This window comes from Scyliorhinus canicula, chromosome 2, assembly GCF_902713615.1.
Source record: "Scyliorhinus canicula chromosome 2, sScyCan1.1, whole genome shotgun sequence".
Classification (NCBI taxonomy): domain Eukaryota; kingdom Metazoa; phylum Chordata; class Chondrichthyes; order Carcharhiniformes; family Scyliorhinidae; genus Scyliorhinus; species Scyliorhinus canicula.
Window position 1 is genome coordinate 132,154,892 of NC_052147.1, and position 18,141 is coordinate 132,173,032.

At 44.9% G+C, this 18,141-nt stretch overlaps 2 protein-coding genes across 3 annotated transcripts in view; one reads left to right on the plus strand and one right to left on the minus strand.

The window, feature by feature from the left end:
* The window catches only part of bmpr2b (bone morphogenetic protein receptor, type II b (serine/threonine kinase)), a 392,181-nt gene that overhangs the window by 184,053 nt on the left and 189,987 nt on the right, over positions 1 to 18,141 (plus strand). The window lies entirely within an intron of this gene.
* Positions 6,073 to 17,307, minus strand: LOC119958427. The gene is made up of 2 exons (XM_038786964.1): positions 15,977 to 17,307; positions 6,073 to 8,282 (listed from the first exon to the last, which is right to left on the minus strand). The coding sequence occupies exons 1-2, from the start codon at positions 17,054 to 17,056 to the stop codon at positions 7,839 to 7,841; spliced, it is 1,524 nt and encodes a 507-aa protein (XP_038642892.1). The 5' UTR covers positions 17,057 to 17,307; the 3' UTR covers positions 6,073 to 7,838.

Genomic DNA, 18,141 nt, shown 5'->3' on the forward strand with positions numbered 1-18,141 from the left:
TTCCCTGATAGCCCGGTGACGAATACTGTGGCCTGGAGAGACTCAAAGCCCCCAAAGACCGAAGTATGGCTGGTTATTCCCTTGGTAGGAAGAATGGAAAAGCAGAATAATTTCAATGCCAAGAAGCTAGTAAATATTGATGTTCAATGGGATTTGAGTATACAAAACACACAACGTTAACATACAGATCTAGCAAGCAATTAGGAAGGCAAAGGTATTTTGGCCTTTTTTACATGGGGGTTAGAATATAAAAGTAAAGAAGTCTTGCCTCAATTGTACATGGCTTTGGTGAACCACACCTGGGATGCTCTGTACAGTTTGGGTCCCTGTATCTAAGGAAGTATATATTTGTCTTTAAGGTCACATAAAAAATGTTCACTAGCTTGATTCCTGGGGTGAGAGGATTGAACTGTGAAGAGAGATTGAGTAAAATGGGCCCATATTCTCTGAAATTTAGAGCATTGAGAGGTTGTTGAAATGTAAGATTTCGGGAGAGCTTGATGGAGTAGATGCTGAGAGAAAGTTTCGCCTTACTGGCAAGTCTAGAACTGGCTAGCAGTTTCAGGATAAGTAGTCAGCTGTTTACTGAGATGGAGAAATTTTGCATGGAGGAAGGTATACAGTGATGTGAAAGGTCAAACAGCATGGAAACTAACATCAGAGGATGAACTGTAGATGTGGAAGGAGGGGAAGGGGGAAGCAAAGAGGAGAAAGGTGAAGGAAAGGTGGATAAGATGGGGGGGGGGGGGGGGGGGAGTGGTAGCACTGCAGTCTCATGGCTCCAAGGTTCGATCCCGGCTCTTGGTCACTGTCCATGTGGAGTTTGCATATTCTCCCCGTGTTTGCATGGGTTTCGCCCCCACAACCCAAATATGTGCAAGGTAGGTGGATTGAACATGCTAAATTGCCCCTTAATTGGAAAAAAATTAATTGGGTACTCTAAATTTATTTTTAAAAAGATTGGGGGGAAATTAAATTTACATTAAGAAAGAAAGAAATGGTAAAAGACAGTTAAAATGAAATGGATCGAGGTGGGGTAGATCTGATCATCTGAAGTTGTTGAATTCGATGTTCAGGCCGGCAGGCTGCAGCGTGCCTAACTGGAAGATGAGACGTTGTTCCTCCAGTTTGCGTTGAGCTTCATTGGAACATTGCAGCAGGCCAAGAACAGACATGTGGGCATGGGAGCAGGGTCTTTGGTTAAAATGGCAAGCAACGGGAAGGTCAGGGTTCTGAATGCGCACAGACCGAAGATGCTCAGCAAAGCGATCACCCAGTCTGCGTTTGGTCTCTCCGATATAGAGGAGAACACATTGGGAGCAGCAAATGCAAGAGACCAAATTGGAAGAGATGCAAGTGAAACGCTGCTTAACCTGGAATGAGTGGTTTGGGTCTGGGATGTTAAGCATGGAACAGGTAAATGGGCAGGTGTTACACCACCTACGATTGCATGGGAAGGTGCCATGGGTGATGGGAGAGGTACTGGGTGTGGTGGAGGAGTGGACTAGATTGTCTCGGAGGGAACAGTCTCTGCGGAATGCTGACAGTGAAGGGAAGATGTGTGGTGGTGGCATCACGCTGGAGTTGGCGAAAATGGCGGAGGATTATGCTTTGCATATGGAGGCTGGTGGGATGAAATGTGAGAATGAGGGGGACTCTATCCTTGTTCTGGGAGGAAGTGGAGGGGGCAAGGGTAGTGGTGTGTGAGATGGACCGCACACTGTTGAGGGCCCTGTCAACAACTGCAGGTGGGAAATCACGGTCGAGGAAGAAGGAACACATTTTCGAAGCACCATTTTGGAAAGTGGCATCATCGGAACAAATGCGACGGAGGCGAAGGAGTTGAGAGAAAGGGATGGAATCCTTACAGGGTGTAGGGTGTGAAGAGCTGTAGTCCAGATAGCCGTGGGAGTCAGTGGGCTTGTAGTGGATATTAGTGAATAGTCTATTGCCGGAAATAGAAACAGAAAGATCAAGGAAGGGAAGGGAAGTGTCTTGAGATTGTCCAGGTGAAAGTGATGGAGGGGTGGAAACTGGTAGCTAAGTTGATGAATTTTTCCAGGTCCGGGCAAGAACATGACGCGGCACCAAAATAGTCATCAATGTATCAGTGAAGGAATTGTGGGAGGGGGCCTGGATAGGGCTGAAACAAGGAATGTTCCACATACCCCATAAAAGGGCAAGCGTAGCTAGGACCCATGCGGTTACCCATTGCTACACCTTTGATTTAGAGAAAGTGAGATGAGTTAAAGGAGAAGTTGTTGCGAGATAGAACGAGTTCAGCCAGACGGAGGATAGTGGTGGTGGATGGGAATTGTCCGGGTTTCTTTTCGAGAAAGAAGCGAAGGGCTCTCAGGCCATCCTGGTGTGGGATGGAGGTGTAGAGGGATTGCACATCCATGGTGAATAGAATGCGGTTAGGGCTCACGAACTGGATGCTGTCAATATGACGCAGTGCATCAGAGGAATCCCGGATGTAGGTGGGGAGGGGATGTAGGTAGGTGGGATGTAGGCTTTTATGGTACCGCATTAACTAGCCTGCTGAAGGGCCTCTGCCCCTCCATGGGGGAAGCCCGTATCGCACGAGCTTCATGGGGAGAGTAATCTGGCCGTCGCAATGTGTATCGTCTGGGACACCTTTAGATGACTTTGTTCCAGAAGTGCCCCTTTAAAATGTTACTATTTGGTTTATGTTTCCGCTACTATTCTTTCTATCGGCATTTATGACATCACACTTCTCTCTGTCAAATTGCATCCATGATATATCTGCTCATTTAATAATTCTGTGTAAATCCTTCTCAAATCTGTTACTATCCTCCTCACTGTTTCTGTTATATTTCTGTTACACTCCCCCTCAATGTTTCTGTTACTCTCCCCCTCACTGTTTCTGTTACTCTCCCCCTCACTGTTTCTGTTACTCTCCCCTCACTGTTTCTGTTACTCTCCCCTCACTGTTTCTGTTACTCTCCCCCTCACTGTTTCTGTTACTCTCCCCCTCACTGTTTATGTTACTCTCCCCCTCACTGTTTCTGTTACTCTCCCCCTCACTGTTTCTGTTACTCTCCTCACTGTTTCTGTTACTCTCCCCCTCACTGTTTCTGTTACTCTCCCCCTCACTGTTTCTGTTACTCTCCCCCTCACTGTTTCTGTTACTCTCCCCCTCACTGTCTCTGTTACTCTCCTCACTTCTGTTACTCTCCTCCTCACTCGTTCTGTTACTCTCCCCCCTCACTGTTTCTGTTACTCTCCCCCTCACTGTTTCTGTTACTCTCCTCACTGTTTCTGTTACTCTCCTCCTCACTGTTTCTGTTACTCTCCTCCTCACTGTTTCTGTTACTCTCCTCCTCACTGTTTCTGTTACTCTCCTCACTGTTTCTGTTACTCGCCCCCTCACTGTTTCTGTTACTCTCCCCCTCACTGTTTGTGTTACTCTCCCCCTCACTGTTTCTGTTACTCTCCCCCTCACTGTTTCTGCTACTCTCCCCCTCACTGTTTCTGTTACTCTCCCATTAGTGACAAAAGATGTTCAGGTTAGGTGGGGTTACGAGGATAGGGTGGGGGATTTACCCTAGGTAGGGTGCTCTTTTGGAGGGTCGGTGCAGACTACATGGACAAAATGGCCTCCTTTTGCACTGTAGGGATTCTACGATTCTACGTCCGGTGCCACGTGCAAGTGAGCATAGAAATGGGAGGTTAGTCCGGACGAATGTGTGGCTGGTAAGATGGTGCAGACGGGAGGGCAATGGATTTCAGGGAAATTAGAACCATTTTTGGGGACGGCGGAACCTGTACAAGGCGGATGGGTTGCACCTGAATCCTGCAGGGAGGTTTGCTGTGCTGTTGGGGAGGGTTTTAACTAACTAGGAGGCAGAGTTGCAGATCCCGAGAGAAGTTTTAGTAGGGGGGGATGCACAGTCAAAATTAAAAGAGACAGCAACTGAGTCAGGAAGGCACAGAAGTTATAAGCCAGTTAAGTCACAAGGGAGTTTGGTAAGATTGGATGGTATTTATTTTAATGCAAGGAGTCTGACAAAGAAGGTAGATGAGTTGAGGACAAAAATTAAAACATGGTGGTATGATGTCATTGCTGTCACTGAGACATGATTGAGAGAGGGGCAGGATTGGGAGTTCAATATTCCAGGATATTCCACGGCGGCTGGTATTCCACTGGGGCTGGTTTAGCTCACTGGGCTAAATCGTTGGCTTTTAAAGCAGACCAAGCAGGCCAGCAGCACGGTTTGATTCCTGTACCAGCCTCCCCGGACAGGCGCCGGAATGTGGCGACTAGGCGCTTTTCACAGTAACTTAATTGAAGCCTACTCGTGACAATAAGCAATTTTCATTTCATTTTAAGTCAGTAGGTACAAGGTCCAACAAGAGAGGGAGCTTAATTTTAAAGCAGGGCAAGTGGTGGAAGTATCATTGGGGGAGCATTTTGCAGACACTGATCATAACCACATTAGATTCAAGATTGCTATGGAAAAGTCAAGGATGGGCCTGAAATCAATAAGGTACGACCTAAAAGGCTACATAATAAGATAAGAGCCCATGGTGTTGCCGGTGGTATATTTGCATGGATAGAGAATTGGCAAACTGAAAGAAGACGAAGAGTGGGATAAGAGGGGCATTTTCAGGATGGCGACTAGTTAAGTGCCACAGGGATCAGTGCTGGGGCCACAATTATTTATGATGTATATTAATGACTTGGATAAGGGAAGTGAATGTACTATTGCCAAGTTTGCGGATGACACATACATCACAGAATCAAAGAATAATATAGAAGAGGCTCTTAGGCCCATCAAGCCTGCACCGACACATGAAAAACACCTGACTTGCCCACCTAATCACATTTGCCAGTACTTGAATGTTATGACGTGCCAAGTGCTCATCCAGGTACTTTTTAAAGGATGTGAGGCAACCCGTCTCTACCACCCTCCCAGGCAGAGCATTCCTGACTGTCACAACCCTCTGGGTGAAAATGTTTTTCCTCAAATCCCCCCGAAACCTTCTGCCCCTGACGTTGAACTTGTGTCCCCTCGTAACTGACTCTTCCACTAAGGGGAACAGCTGCTTCCTATCCACCCTGTCCATGCCCCTCATAATCTTGTACACCTCGATCAGGTCACCCATCAATCTTCTCTGCTCCAGCGAAAACAACCCAAGCCGATCCAACCTCTCTGCATAACGTTTTTTTTCGTTTTTTAAAAATAAATTTAGAGTATCCAGTTCTTTTTTTCCAATTAAGGGGCAATTTAGCGTGGCCAGTTCACCTATCCTGCACATCTTTTTTGGGTTGTGGGGGTGAAACCCACGCAGACACGGGAAGAATGTGCAAACAGTGACCCGGGGCTGGACCAAACCCGGGTCCTCGGTGCCATGAGGGAGCAGTGCTAACCACTGTGCCACCATGCCACTTGTAACCGTATCTTTGACACAACTCCCCTGCCTTTTTTTACTTTATCTTTCCTGAATATGTTCTGGCCAGGAATCTTAAGCCTCCAATCCACCCCTCTCATTTATTGTCACTCTATCATAATCCCAGTTATTGCCTGCAACTCACCATCCATATAACATCATATTTTTCAAAATCATATATTCTAAACTTGGGCATTTGTAATAGAAATAGAGAAATAGAGAACTACGTCTGCATATAAAATGGAAAGAACACATGCCCCGAGTCTGCGTGGGTCTCAACCCCACCACCCAAAGATGTGCAGGGTAGGTGAATTGGCCATGCTAAATTACCCCTTAATTGGGGAAAAAAAAATTGGGTACTCTAAATTTATAAATAAAATTTAAAAATGGAAATATAACGAATCATTTCCAGTTAGTCGACAAGAAATCCAAACATGATGTAAGTAAACCTCCTGTAGGTGCAACCTGTTTTTCCTAAATATTCTACAATTCCAACATGTTATGTCTCAAATTACTATTCATTTTGTGTGATGCACTTTGGAACTGCTGATAGATGTGATAAAATACAATGTAAATATAACATACATAAAAAGTTAAAATTTGCAGAGTTTGAACTGTGTCTGAAATATAAGGCAACAGAACTAGAGGAAATCATGGTTTAGTTTCAGAATCATTCCTCTAGGATTCAATTTATTGGTTACTTGAAACAGCCTGAGCAGTTTTGGAGATACATCAATATTGGTCTAATACCTATTTACAATGTCAAACTTACACAGCCTTACATCATCAACTTTGATTCTGTATCAATTTTGTGCTACAATTTATTAGAGTTTTTGAAAGTCAGATTAATGCTTATCAGAATCAGTATCAGCATCAAATATTTCCAGATGAGTCAAATATGACATAGATGGATAGAGTATAAATTCCCTCTGCGCTTTCCTGTCAAATATGTTTAGGGCAGGTACAATGCAGGTTGAATGCACAAAAAATATTTCTCATGTCCCATTAGGGCAGCACAGTGGCTAGCACTGTTGCTTCACAGCGCCAGGGTCCCAGGTTCGATTCCCCGCTGGGTCACTGTCTGTGCGGAGTCTGCACGTTCTCCCCGTGTGTGCGTGGGTTTCCTCCGGGTGCTCCGGTTTCCTCCCACAGTCCAAAGATGTGCAAGTTAGGTGGATTGGCCATGCTAAATTTCCCTTAGTTTTCAAATTGATTAGTTGGTGTTATTGGGTGACTGGGATAGGGTGGAAGTGAGGGCTTCATAGATGGTGCAGACTCGAGGGGCCGAGTGTCCTCCTTTTGGACTCTATGTTCTATGTTCTAAACACTCCAGGATAGGGACAGTGTGGGTTAGATATAGTGTAAATCTCCTACACTGTCGAATCCAATACTCCAAGTCAGATGAAGAGTTTAACTCTTGGTCACTTCAACAATTTACCTCAGCCCATATCCCTGAGATTACATTAGTATGGGATTGTTTGTCTTCATACTCCAGCCTACCTGTGGCTTGTCAACTTAGTGCTAAATTTGACACAGTTTTGTTCTGTGAGCCTATGCCCAATAGGACTAGAATTGATATTGTCCAAACTAATACCTTTGTGAACGTTTATGGTTAACAGAAAGAGGTGCATATTCAATGTTGTAAGTGTCTACCCCCTTGCATCATCTAGTTGCATTCTGGTGATATGATGAAGTACAGGAACCCAGTGTACAATTCCTGTGGTATTGGTAATGAACCAGGCAATTCATACTAAAATATTAATGAATCAGTGCATGCTGTATATTGATCAGCAATGGAGTTTTAAAGCAGGTCACAGCTCTCTAATATTGAGTTAACTGCACAACTAGTATATCATTGAGCTGTGCAGCCCACAAAGACCCTACTTTTGATCCCCATTCTGAACAAAATTAACTTATTGCAACTGTGATAGCAATAGATGCAATTGGGCCGTCACACCTTTTGCCCAGAAAGAGGGAATATTATCCTGGGTTCCTGCTGTAATCACTATCCAGTGACTTTAACTAGAAATTGTGCTTGGATGTTGTTAACAACAGTATTGTTCTCAACTACTAATACTGGGCTCTTCCCATTTGAATAATCTATTGACATTTATGTTCCAATGTCATGAAGATTGGCCACTTGGGTATTTACCTGTAACTTGCAAAATTGAGCATATTTGTGAGGGGACGGGAAACTACGTAAAACATCATCCATCCATTGTACTAATACAAGATGCTGGAAATCTAAAGTAAAAATAGAAAATGCTGGAAAGTCTCAGCAAGCCTGGAAGCAACTATGAAGAGAGAAACAGAGTTAATCTTTCAGGCTGGTAACCCTTTGTCAGAACCATCTGGTACCAATCTTAATGGGTGTAATCCGAATTGTGCAGCAATGAACTTGGGATATACACTGCTTGGCACAATTATACATTTAATTCTAAGACAATGTCTCCTTTCACTATTTTTAACTTCGTAATGGTCTGATGTGAAGACAAGGGCAACAGTGGGGAGGTCCTGGAAGGCATTTCAATCTTCAGTACACCATCCTGTTCTGTGATCGTCACCTCAGGTCTACTGAATATAGTTGTAGCTTCTTGTGGGTGATCAGTCCCATCTTCCGATATGATGATGATATTGCTTGGGCCTTCATCTTGAGAACTGTGGTCTTCTGATGAGGAAGATGATGAGGGTGAACAAGCTGAAATCTTCTTCAGAGGATTGGGAGGCTGCAGGCAGTCCGACATGGCCTTCATCTGGGCAGGAGAGGCTCTCCTGTAACCTTTTGCCAAACTGCCTGTTGGCCCTGTTCGTTCTTTAATTGACTGCTCATCGAAGCCACGGTTGTACAGGGTTGTTGCACTGCTGACCTACACACACATACAGATAAAAACAGTTAAGCCAGATTGGAATTCCAAAGAATATCAAATGTTGGATTGATTACAATTCAGCAAGCAAGCCTTGAGGAGTCTGGAATCTTTGAACCTCGAGCCTCACTAGGAGAAAAATCAGCTAGGATCAAATATCTAGATCACAATCCAGAGTCTCTGGCTAGAAAGTGCTTTTATCTGGATCGTATTTGGCTTGGCTCTGGTACCTCTGTGAACAACTAGACAACAGTCATTGTCTTATCTCGTACTTGGATGATGTACCTAAAATGGCAAGTTCTTACGGAACAGAACTCAGTAGTATCATGGAGACAGAGAGGAAATTGACAGGAAAAATATTGACAATTAATGAAATGAAAATCGCTTATTGTCACGAGTAGGCTTCAAATGAAGTTACTGTGAAAAGCCCCTAGTCGCCACATTACAGCGCCTGTCCGGGGACGCTGGTACGGGAATCGAACCGTGCTGCTGGCCTGCTTGGTCTGCTTTAAAAGCCAGCAATTTAGCTGAGTGAGCTAAACCAGCCCCTGCACAACCAGTATATCATTGAGCTGTGCAGCCCACAAAGACCATACTTTTGATCCCCATTCTGAACAAAATTAACTTATTGCAACTGTGATAGCAATAGATGCAATTGGGCCGTCACACCTTTTGCCCAGAAAGAGGGAATATTAGCCTGGGTTCCTGCTGTAATCACTATCCAGTGACTTTAACTAGAAATTGTGCTTGGATGTTGTTAACAACAGTATTGTTCTCAACTACGCAATTATGCAACTGGATAAGGATTGCTGATACCCTGTATTACTTTTAAGTAAGACCAATTTTGAAGTTTATGCTGCTAGCAGGAAGCTGTCCACTAGTATATTATTGAAAGGATAAAAAGTCACGAATATTACAATGCACCCACCTATTTTCTGTTATGTGCTGTTGGAGTAGAAGACTCATTGCTGCAACACAAACTTGGAAAAATACACATTATAAATGGATCCAATTGCATGGATTTCTGTTGATTGAAGGATATAGCGAAGAGGCAGGAAGCTGAGATTGGCAGACCTTTTGAGCCTAATGATCCTACACCTGTTCCTAAATGTTTTGGTGTTACAAAAATATTCAATAGTTTTATGCATTTAGCATTGGAAGCCAATAGGAATTGAAATTCATGGAGGTTACTTGAAATTGGATTTCCATATGGTTATGAAACCAGGAAAGCCACAGATTTGTTTCTCAAAATCAGTGAGCTGTGCAATTTCAGTTTTCCTGCTACTGAGCTAGGCAGCTGTATGGTCAGGAATATGAGTGGAGTGGACTATTTATGAAATTGGCAGCAGGAAACTGGAACAAAGCTCCCTCATTTATTTTATAGTTCCAATTACTTGTTCCTGGTATTGATCCAGACAGACCAGTGGATCATGTTCGCTCAGCCCTTTGCGCTGAGTTACCTGATTACAGCCTTTGCAGTTGTTACATAGAAATACATAGTATTATAGAGGACAGAATAACGCCACTTGGTCCAACAAGTCCATGCCAGTGTTTGTACACTACTTGAGCATCCTCTGATCCCTCCTCATCCAACTGTGTAAACAAGACCTTGTGTTCTCTTCTCCCTTATGTGCTTATTCTGCTTCCCCTTAATTGCATCTGTATTGTTCTTCCCAACTATACCCTGTGGTAATAAATTCTCAGAACACTCTTGAAAAAATGAGTTACTTCTGGATTTCCTATTAGATTATTTTAATGGTCTATAGTTGTGCTCTTGTCCTTATATCACAACACTTTCCCTATGTTGACTTTAATGCCTTTCCTAATTTGTTTTTAAGAGGCTATTTAGTGTGGCCAAACCACCTACCCTGCACATCTTTGGGTTGTGGGAGAGAGACCCACATAGACATGGGGAGAATGTGCAAACTCCACACGGACAATGACCCGGGGCCAGGATTGAACCCGGGTCCTCAGTGTTGTGAGGCAAGGGAGATTTGCTTTTAAAAAAAATAATAATTTAGAGTACCCAATTCATTTTTTCCAATCAAGGGGCAATTTAGCGTGGCCAATCCACCTAGCCTGCACATCTTTGGGTTGTGGGGGCGAAACCCACGCAAACATGGGGAGAATGTGCAAACTCCACACGGACAGTGACCCAGAGCCGGGATCGAACCTGTGACCTCAGCGCCATGAGGCGTCAGGGCTAACCCACTACGCCACAGTGCTGCCCACAAGGCAGCATTGCTAACCACTGCACCACTGTGCTGCCCAGCCTTTCATAATTTTAAAGATCTCCATCAGGTTGTCCTTCAGATTTTCCTCTTTAAGAAAAAAAAGAGACCCAGCCTGTTCTTCCTTTACTGATTATAACCTCACAGCTTTGCAGCATCCTTGTAAATCTTTTTTGAGCCATCCCCAGTGCTTGTCTTTTTTATAGTGTCACCTATGGCTCAGTTGTTAGCACACTCGCCTTTGAGGTTGAGGGTTGTCCCACTCCAGCACTTGAGCACAACACTCAAGTGCAGTATAAAGGAGTGCTGCACTGTTGGAGGTGCCATTCTTCGGATGACATTAAACAAATGGCCTGCCTGCCTCTTGGGTGGTCATAAAAGTTCTTACAGAGTCAAAGAAGAGAAGTGGATTATCCAATATTTATCTCTCAATCAACACTACAAAAACATATTGGGCACGATTCTCCGAAATGATTCTATGTTTATTTGTGGCGGTTTTTTTGGGGAGTTTCCCACCACTATTCAATAACACTTGGTCACTTTTTTGTGCCCAGGAGAGTTTCTCACTGGTTTGGTCCACACTTCGAATTTTTAGCACTGGGGAGCTGAACTACGAGATCTGGACGTCATTTTGAAAGGGTGCCCCAATCTCTAAGTGAGTTGTGGGTCCCCCACACCCCCACCCATGGGCAGTGTCACCGCCCCCACACACATGGACACTGTCTCACATCTCCCAACTGAGGTCAACCCGCTATGGTCACTGAAAGCCCCCCCCCCCCCCCCATTTCAGGTTCCCCCAAGTCCCCTTACAGCACTCCCTCCCTTCCAGGACCCCCACCCATCAACCTCCTGGAGGCCCCTACTTACATGCACACCCACCCTTTAAACCCCCCCCTCTGCCCTTCATTCATGGGCATGGCCCCCTCGGGTCCTGACTCGCACTGGCACCCAGGCAATGCTCCTGCTTGCTTAGCAGTGCCACCCAGGCACCTTGGCAGTGCCAAGGTGACAGTACCAAGGTGCCAGTTGGGCAGTGCCAAGGTGCCCACGTTCCAGGGGGAGGGCCAGGGAGACCCCCTGCATTGGCTCTGAACATCTCGGGGTCTCCGGTGGCCTGGGAGACCCCCTGGGTGCTATTGCGCCTAGTCCACGTTTGTGTGGACCAGCACTGATTGACGGCTGGTTGCAGCTCCCCTGGGGAGGCCAGAAAATCGGGAGAGGCTGCTGTGTCATGGGTAAGTAGGTCTTAAGAAGATTTAAGACCTACTTCTGGGAGTGCCTTTTGGGCGGAGTTTCGACTCGGGTGCCTTGTGGGACTTGGGCGGATCCGCGATGCGCGGAGGCTGCCGGGAGGCCCGCAATAAGGCTATTGTGAAGTTCTCTGGCCGCATTGTGCTCTCGCCCGAGTGCAACGAGGCCAAAGAATCATGCCCATTATCTGACCACTATCGTTTGCTGTTTGTGGGAGTTTGCTGTGTACAAATCGACTGCTCCATTTCCTATATTACAACATTGACCACACTTCAAAAGTATTTAATTGGCTGTAAAGCACTTTGGGACATCCTATGGTTATTAAAGGTGCTTTATAAGTGCAAATCTTTCTTTATCATACAGCAGCCAGAATTGTTCAAGTCCTTCAAATGTGGCCTAACTACGTTGCAATGCAAATTTAGAATAGGTGTCAATTCCATGGCCCTCTAGAAATAAACCCTAGTGCTTGGTGTGTGTTGCTCTGCGTTACAATTGGCCTCAGTGTCACTGGGTTATAAAACAGAACAGGTTACAGGGGTTCCTGTTAGTGGTCAAGTAACTCAACTGGGTTCAAATGTGGTTTACCCAAGGTTGAACTGCCTGATGATACTGAGACTTTATGGTCACATGTGCAGAATGGCATCTGCTCAAGCCTTAGAAGAGTTAAAGTTCAAATCCTGGCCCTGGGTCACTGTCTGTGTGGAGTTTGCACATTCTCCCCATGTCTGTGTGGGTTGCACCCCCACAACCCAAAGATGTGCAGGTTAGATGGAATAGCCATGCTAAATTTCCCCTTAATTGGAAAAGACAGTAATAATTGTGTACTTTAAATTTATAAACAAAGAAGAGTTAAAGGTTGTAATGTTTCTTCATTAATAATGGGAAACGTGGAAATGGCTGAGGAACTGAACAGGTTTTTTGGGTCGGTGTTCACAGTGGAAGACACAAATAACATGCCAGCGACTGATAGAAATGAGGCTATGACAGGTGAGGACCTTGAGAGGATTGTTATCACTAAGGAAGTAGTGATGGGCAAGCTAATGGGGCTAAAGGTGGACAAGTCTCCTGGCCCTGATGGAATGCATCCCAGAGTGCTAAAAGAGATGGCTAGGGAAATTGCAGATGCACTAGTGATAATTTACCGAAATTCACTAGACTCTGGGGTGGTCCCGGTGGATTGGAAATTAGCAAACGTGACACCGCTGTTTAAAAAAGGAGGTAGGCAGAAAGCAGGAAATTATAGGCCAGTGAGCTTAACTTCGGTAGTAGGGAAGATGCTGGAATCTATCATCAAGGAAGAAATAGCGAGGCATCTGGATAGAAATTGTCCCATTGGGCAGACGCAGCATGGGTTCATAAAGGGCAGGTCATGCCTAACTAATTTAGTGGAATTTTTTTGAGGACATTACCAGTGCAGTAGATAACGGGGAGCCGATGGATGTGGTATATCTGGATTTCCAGAAAACCTTTGACAAGGTGCCACACAAAAGGTTGCTGCATAAGATAAAGATGCATGGCATTAAGGGTAAAGTAGTAGCATGGATAGAGGATTGGTTAATTAATAGAAAGCAAAGAGTGGGGATTAATGGGTGTTTCTCTGGTTGGCAATCAGTAGCTAGTGGTATCCCTCAGGGATCCGTGTTGGGCCCACAATTGTTCACAATTTACATAGATGATTTGGAGTTGGGGACCAAGGGCAATGTGTCCAAGTTTGCAGATGACACTAAGATGAGTGGTAAAGCGAAAAGTGCAGAGGGTACTGGAAGTCTGCAGAGGGATTTGGATAGGTTAAGTGAACGGGCTAGGGTCTGGCAGATGGAATACAATGTTGACAAATGTGAGGTTATCCATTTTGGTAGGAATAACAGCAAACGGGATTATTATTTAAACGATAAAATATTAAAGCATGCCGCTGTGCAGAGAGACTTGGGTGTGCTAGTGCATGAGTCACAGAAGGTTGGTTTACAGGTGCAACAGGTGATTAAGAAGGAAAATGGAATTTTGTCCTTCATTGCTAGAGGGATAGAGTTTAAGACTAGGGAGGTTATGTTGCAATTGTATAAGGTGTTAGTGAGGCCACACCTGGAGTATTGTGTTCAGTTTTGGTCTCCTTACTTGAGAAAGGACGTACTGGCACTGGAGGGTGTGCAGAGGAGATTCACTAGGTTAATCCCAGAGCTGAAGGGGTTGGATTATGAGGAGAGGTTGAGTAGACTGGGACTGTACTCGTTGGAATTTAGAAGGATGAGGGGGGATCTTATAGAAACATTTAAAATTATGAAGGGAATAGATAGGATAGATGCGGGCAGGTTGTTTCCACTGGCAGGTGAAACAGAACTAGGGGACATAGCCTCAAAATAAGGGGAAGTAGATTTAGGACTGAGTTTAGGAGGAACTTCTTCACCCAAAGGGTTGTGAATCTATGGAATTCCTTGCCCAGTGAAGCAGTTGAGGCTCCTTCATTACATGTTTTTAAGGTAAAGATAGATAGTTTTTTGAAGAATAAAGGGATTAAGGGTTATGGTGTTCGGGCCGGAAAGTGGAGCTGAGTCCACAAAACATCAGCCATGATCTAATTGAATGGCGGAGCAGGCTCGAGGGGCCAGATGGCCTACTCCTGCTCCTAGTTCTTATGTTCATTGTAGTTAGGAAGTTGGTAATTCAAAGAGATTGAAACTATGGCTCAGCATTGAAGTGGGACTCACCCATAGTTGGGCCTCAGAGCTTCTGTCTTTCATACCATTTTCTAATCTATTATATATCTATTAGGTGGGATTACTGGGTTAAAGGGGATAGGGTGGAGTTGGGGCTTGGGTAGGGTGCTCTTTCCAAGGGTGCAGACTCGATGGGCTGAATGACCTTCTTCTGCATTGTAAACTCTATGATTCTATGATAAATTAACCATTGAAGAATATTTGCTATTTCTGGTCCATTTAATTGACGCAGCAAGTCTAGTCAGGCTGCTAACTTCATAAATATATGAAGTATTTCCTGATGACCCACTGGGTAATGTTATTGCTGGCCTCCACAGGCCAGAAGGAACCAGTTTGGATTTCCAGTCTAGGAGTTATTTGATCTCCTTTATGGTAGTATTAACTGGTGCAAAAATGTGCCTCCCTTAAATTACTAAAGAGCAAATCATTCAGAATTTCCACTCTTGATTGCCATCCAGTGACCCTTACTAGGAAATCTGTCAATATGGATTTCAGACGCGAAGAGGATTGGGTTTGACCATAATGTTTTTCACAGCAAAATAGCCTTTTGATAATCTTGTGAAGAACGACTGCTTGGGTGACAATGTCGCCACAATCCCAGAGGATCATAGGCTACTCTCTGCTTTGAAATGAGAGCTGACTGGTGGTGATTTAACCCGAGGATCACCACACCTCAGGTGAGGGCAACATTGGTGGGGCCTTCACGAATAACCTCAGCTGGTATGGGAACTGAAATCACACTGTTGGCTTTGCTCTGCATCATTAACCAGCCGTCCAGCAGCAATTGAACAATAACCTGCAGTGCTGTGCCATTTGGGCACCTTTGTGCAGTTCTTTGCCCATGGAGCGTGAAGCACCACCTATGTAGATTACTATGTTTGTGAAGCATCACTGCATGGTAGAAGGGCAGTGAAGCACCAGAATGCAGTACCACGGCAGTGGAGAATTGCATGCATCCTCATTTCTGGTGGAATACAGCTTTAGAGCACTTCTATTTCACCAGTTATGTGGTGTTGCATGCAATTCTTCACTGCCATGGAGAAGCCTGGAGGCTAGTCCCCCCAAGCTATCTTTGCATAATCTGAAGACACCTTTGGTCATGGGGAGAAGAGGATAGATTGACTCTCATCCTCTTTTAAAATTACTTCTTTTGATGGTGACATTGAAAACGAATTGCTTTTTGAGGAAGGTGAATACAGGAGTTGTAGAGACTGTCAATCAGACAGCAACAAGACACAGTTCACCAAGAAGTCCACACTCACTGTCTTGTTTCGAAAGATCTGAACTTCCCCTGCAGACAAGTGGGCAATCCATTGTTTTACCCCACACATGGCGCATTGTTAACACTACTTCATGGCACCACTGATTGATGTGCTTCCCTCTAAATCCCCAATCACAAAAACATTCTTTTCAGGCATCAACATTCACATTGTTGCAGTAGGAATTGCAATTACTTTAAAACAAGAATCGGCTTTAAACAATTAACATTCATATTGCTTACCCTTCCTGAGTGTCCCGTGTGGTGGCCTGAAATTCCTGCAGCTTCACATATCTCTTTGGAGTATCGCTCCAAAGTGTGAACTCCTATTGCCTGCTCAGAAAACTGCATGCTGCCAGGCACGGGGCGGCGGTAGAATGGACCATCTGAGGGAATCATACTAAGGTAGCGTCGTAGCAGAGAAACTATGCATCTTGGGTTTGGGGAATCTGCATACTGTCTTGTCTGGACTATTTTCAACTTGTCAAGGCTGTCCTGAGGATTGCTTGGCCTGCCTGTAAATTCCACATACTCACTAATCATGTCGCATCCAAATTCGAACTGGTCCACTGTTAGCTTATGGTGGTCCTTAGCGGCGCAGAGGGAAAATACTTTGCACACGTAGAAATACACAGCGTAACTGTAGCTCTTTGCATCTCGGAGATGGAAAACCACCTGCCACAGCCTCTCCTCGTCATCCTCTGTATATGGCTGGGCCTGCTTCCTCACCAGCCCAATACCCAGCCTCTGCAGCTGCTTCATCCGATCGTCAAGGGTGGCCCGGAACTCGGCAAAGTCTGGCTTCAGCTTGTTGAAGAAATCAATGTCGCAGCGCCTGCAGTTCTCCCGCAGGTGCCGCAGGATTGAACAACATAGGAGACGGAGAGAGTTGGGCGGGTACTCCGAGCCGTCCTGTCTCCGCACTTCGAGCACGAACCTGCATAGCCAGAAATTAAGTTCATCGTGAGTGATTTCGTAGCAGAGTTCGGGCACGTAAAGGAATAGTTCATTGCGCTGTAAGCCCTGCTCCATGATGTAGCTATTTCGAGTTTTAGCCCACTCATCCCAAACTCTGACACCCCAGGCTGTTGCTTTTTTTGTGTTGTATGGAATCCCACTGTCTTGTTGCAAAGCCAGCAACCTCTTCTCCTCCATAGTGTGCTTGCCAGACCAGACTTTGCCCTCTTCCTTTGTCAATAAGCAGTCTTCTTTGTTGTCCAGATCAGGCTCCTTTTCTTGCTTAAAAGAGGTAGAAATCGGAGACAAAGAGGCAGCTATAGCTCTCGTATCTTCCTCAGCAACTTTAGGATCAAACTGATCCATTTATCAGCTAAAAATTGAAGTTCAAAACAGGCAGAAAAACAAAGGGAGAAAAGGGAAAGAAAACTGCTGCACTGAGACTTAAACTCGCCACTCAGGCTGGGGCCCCCCGCAGGGTGTTATCAACAACAGCTGCGTGTTAACTGATATACCCCTGCAAGGCGAGGTTTAACTGCTATTCAGCTGTATTTGCAGAAATGATTCCCAGAGGCATTTCAGGTCACGTGAGCAGAACTGAGCGGACAGGGCTTGGCAAGGGTCCCTCTGTTCTTGAAGGAAATGGAATGAAACGAAATGCCAGCCCTCATCAGGCCCCTCATTAATCATCCCTAATGTGTATTTATTGCTGGCTGGCAAGGTAGAAGGCTGTCTGCTCTTATAAAAAGCAGATGAAGGCGGAGAGTTAAACAAGACTTGGCATTATGAATTCAGTGCTTTCCCGTCGCTGAGGCCTAGTTCATGAATGGTTCTTGTTTTGCTTCTTTGCTGTGCTTTGGGTGTGTGGAGGGGCGGGAGCAGGAGAAAACAGTCATAAAAAACCATAAAAAGGATGGTGCAGTTTTTCTTGCCTCCCCCCCCCCCCCCCCCCCCCCCACCATCCACCTACCCCTTTGCAGGCCTTCAGTAAGGCTTTTATTGAAATGCTTTCAAAATGCTCTGTGAACGTCTCCTATTTGGGAATATAAGCCCTAAATAATGCCACACAAAGCTACTCTTTGTTGTAAAGCCCCTTTTTAAAAACAAATATTGAAATATGCAAAATACTATCATCTGATCATCATGACATGTTCAGTCAGATATAAGAGTAAGGGAGCAAATTTTCTTCCTCTTAGTATAATTATTATAAAGGTGAAAAGAAACACAGCAGTTCCTGTATCCGTCGATAAACCAGATAAGTCAGTGCTCCCACCCCCATCACTCTATTCAAACAAAAGGACTGGGCTCTACCATGTGTCAGGAAAAGGGATGGGAGCAGCAACCATTTAAAACTTGCACAGAAGCTTTCATTCAAATGCTGCAGCCCAAACCTTCATACAGGTCACAAGGAACAAATTGTAAGCCAAACGTGTCCCCCTCCTACCTCTTCA